At 58.5% G+C, this 3,063-nt stretch overlaps 1 protein-coding gene across 1 annotated transcript in view; it reads right to left on the minus strand.

Annotated features, from left to right (window-relative positions):
- Positions 1 to 2,506, minus strand: part of LOC109733989 (acyl transferase 9) — a 3,187-nt gene extending 681 nt beyond the window's left edge. The window contains exons 1-2 of the mRNA XM_020293234.4: positions 1,995 to 2,506; positions 1 to 428 (exon numbers count right to left, since the gene is read on the minus strand). The exon at positions 1 to 428 is cut by the window's left edge and continues 681 nt beyond it. Coding sequence (XP_020148823.1) covers positions 1 to 428; positions 1,995 to 2,426 — 860 coding nt within the window. The 5' untranslated portion in view covers positions 2,427 to 2,506. The remainder of the gene's footprint in view (positions 429 to 1,994) is intronic.
- Positions 2,507 to 3,063: the final 557 nt, after the last annotated feature.

The raw sequence follows: 3,063 nt of genomic DNA on the forward strand, positions 1-3,063 counted from the left end.
TAGTACCCCGCGTCCAGCTTCAGCAGGTGGCGCACGCTGGCGAAGAAGCAGAGCTTCACCGTGGCGTCCGGCTCCAGGTTCAGCGCCCGGGTGCGGCACTGCCAGAGCTTGGCCGTCAGCACGTCGAAGCCGGAGCAGAACTTGCCGCTGTGCGCCTTGTACTGCGTCTTGAGCGCGTCGATGTAGCCCGTGGGGAAGTCGAGCACGATGTAGTCCAGCGCCAGCACGGGGAGCTCCGGGAGCGGGCCCGGCTTGATGCTCGGGTTGGGGAACTTCTCCCTGTCCCACACCGGCTTCACCGCCGGCTCCGGGAGCCCCCGCGCCATGTCGCCCACCGCCTTGATGAACTGCGCCGCGCCCATGCCGTCCGCCGACGCGTGGTTGAACCGCAGGCCCATCACGAACCCGCCGCAGGTGAACTTCGTGATCTGGAACCATGAAGTAAGTTTGAAATGTCAGCGCTGGATTTGCTGTAGTACCAAAACCAATATCCTGTAGATGCTCCCGTAATTCCCGTAGGCTGTCCTCGTCGAAAAATAGTATGAACTGGCAATCATGATGGAATTCGGCACTTTTCTGCCGAACCACGCATATCAAGGTACGGGCGACAGGGATGCACGAACAAAACACCAAGAGAGAATGAGCGAAAAATGCGCTGCAATCTAATCATCATCATAAAGTACTCCTCTAACTACTCAAAACTCCCACACGCTACTGTCGTGGCGAGCGGTCTCCAAACTCGACGAATATCGGTCCTGTCCAACAACCTCACTGACCAGCACACCAGCCGGTGGGCAACAAAAGCAGAGCAATGGATGGGCTCTCCGACGAAAACCCTTGGCTTCGAAGCAACACATACATTCAGATCGACACCAGCTATCTTATCTGGCAAGGACAACACCTACACCTACAGGCATAATCTGGCAGTACATCTCTGTCTGTGACCGCATAATAATAATCAAGCTGCGAGCCTGAAACTAATCCCGATTAAGACAACTCCTAGCCAGATGAGGCGAAATCGCCATCATCGCTAGGGACGAGTCAATAAGTCCAACTCAGTACGCCTAGAGGTCAAACAAAATTCGGCAGCTCCGGCCTCGTCCCATGGCGATCACTTTCAGCCCCGGAATGATGAACGGAATCCTCCCCTACGTACGCGAGTGCGACTCTGCCTAACCACCCGTAACCCACTGGACGCCACCACCGTACCACACCGCGTAAGCCTGAGGTCGAAGCAAAGTCGTGCTTGGTCGCACGTCCGTCCGTCGGAGGCAGCGGCCGCATTACGCATACGCAGCCCGCAACAGAACAAAAGTGCAGTGACGCAGTGGCGCCGCGAGGGAGGCCCCCCTGGCAGCGCTCGGCCGCCTCGCCTGAAACGCCGGGATTTCACGAGCTCTACTCGCCGAGCGGCGTCCGACATTCTTATCGGTTCCAGGCAGCTACTAGTACGTGCCGGCGACGGGACCACTCAACCTAGCCGACGGCGACGGCGTCACAGGCTCGGCTTAGCTAATAAGGACGAAAGTGGCAAGCCTGGAATTGCTAATCACGGTGGTATGCTTGACACTTCACAGGCACACACCACGAGCTCCCTGCTTCACCACTCCGGGTAATTCCGGCCACGTCAACTCCGGGTAGCCGTTAATTACTCCATGCAACGTCGTAATCACCTTTACGAAGACCGATGATGGGGTGACGCCGGTGGGACCCACATGACAGCCTCCCCGACCGACACCGTCTAACCAATCTTCTCCACTACCTACCCACGACGCGTCGAAGGGGAAAAATGGGAGAAGCTTCCCACGACGACGCCATCCATCCATCAGCTTTTGACTTATCAACTCTGCTCCCCAGATCTACCCGCGGGCGAGCGGATCTAGCTCGCTCTACTCCCGCGACCGGATCAACGATGCTACGGCGACCGATTTAGCTTAACAATCACGGCGGCCGGCCGGCCGCCGGCGGCGTGGATGGTGGGAGCATGTGCATACCTGCATCATCATGATGGTGTTGTGGGGCTCGACGCCCCAGAGGTCGTCGGCGGGGTAGGGGACGAGGTCCTCCTTGGGGAGCAGCAGGGGGCGCTCCAGGAACCGCACGTCCTCCAGGCTGCACTCCGCCACGGCCTCCGCGAAGTAGACGCCGTCGGCGGTGCAGCGGATGGCGGGGCACCCCTTCTCCGGCTGCTCCACGATGCGCCCCGCCAGCGGGTAGAAGAAGGCCAGCGCCTTGCCCAGCGCCTCGCGGATCACGGCGGGGGCCGCGTCGGCGCCGGACCGGAAGATGTGCATCGACTCCACCAGGCCCCGGTGGGTCGGGTACCGGTCCACCCACGCCAGCGGCAGCGTGTGGTCGGGCGTCTCCGACGCCGGCTTCACCGCGCCCTCCGAGATCCGCGTCACCTTGAAGCTCGACGACGCCATGGCCGCTCCCGCTCTCGCTCTGCTCTGGGCTTCTGTGAGGCGCGTGTGTGTGTGTGGAGTTTTTGGGACGAGGCTCTGGAGCTTGAGCTGGTTCCTTAAATGGAGTTTGGTTTGGTGCTCGGCAGTGGGTCGATGGCGTGTGGGGCCCGGCGAGGGAGGTGGGTGTGGGGTCGTGGAAGAGCGCTGGACTATTTGGCAGTGTACCGTGGGCGCTTTCAACGGCCGAGATCGGCTGCCGGACGGGGTGTCTTTTTTTTCGATAAAGAGCTATTTTATTATCTCAGAATGTAGCATCAAGGGGATACAAAACATTATGAGTAACACCCAGCCTCTGCATAACTGAGATGCACACAGCCAAATTCAAAAGTCTGACAAAAAACATGAAATGTAAACCGACATATCGGCAACAGTAAAGTCCTATAGACCGACACTATGCCTATGTCGAAGGTGGTGGTGGATCGATCCGGAGGTTATGCTGCCACCCATGTTGGGAAAAAACCTCCGTAGCCACCTGCTTCAACCGCGTACACACCGCCTTAAACAGCGGTTGGTGCTCTGATCGTTGTAGCATAGACCATGTATGAAGCGATTGCGTACAACGGAAAATAACATGCAGAGGAGAAGCATTTTTTCCATT

Source organism: Aegilops tauschii, chromosome 3 (genome assembly GCF_002575655.3).
Source record: "Aegilops tauschii subsp. strangulata cultivar AL8/78 chromosome 3, Aet v6.0, whole genome shotgun sequence".
Classification (NCBI taxonomy): Eukaryota; Viridiplantae; Streptophyta; class Magnoliopsida; order Poales; family Poaceae; genus Aegilops; species Aegilops tauschii.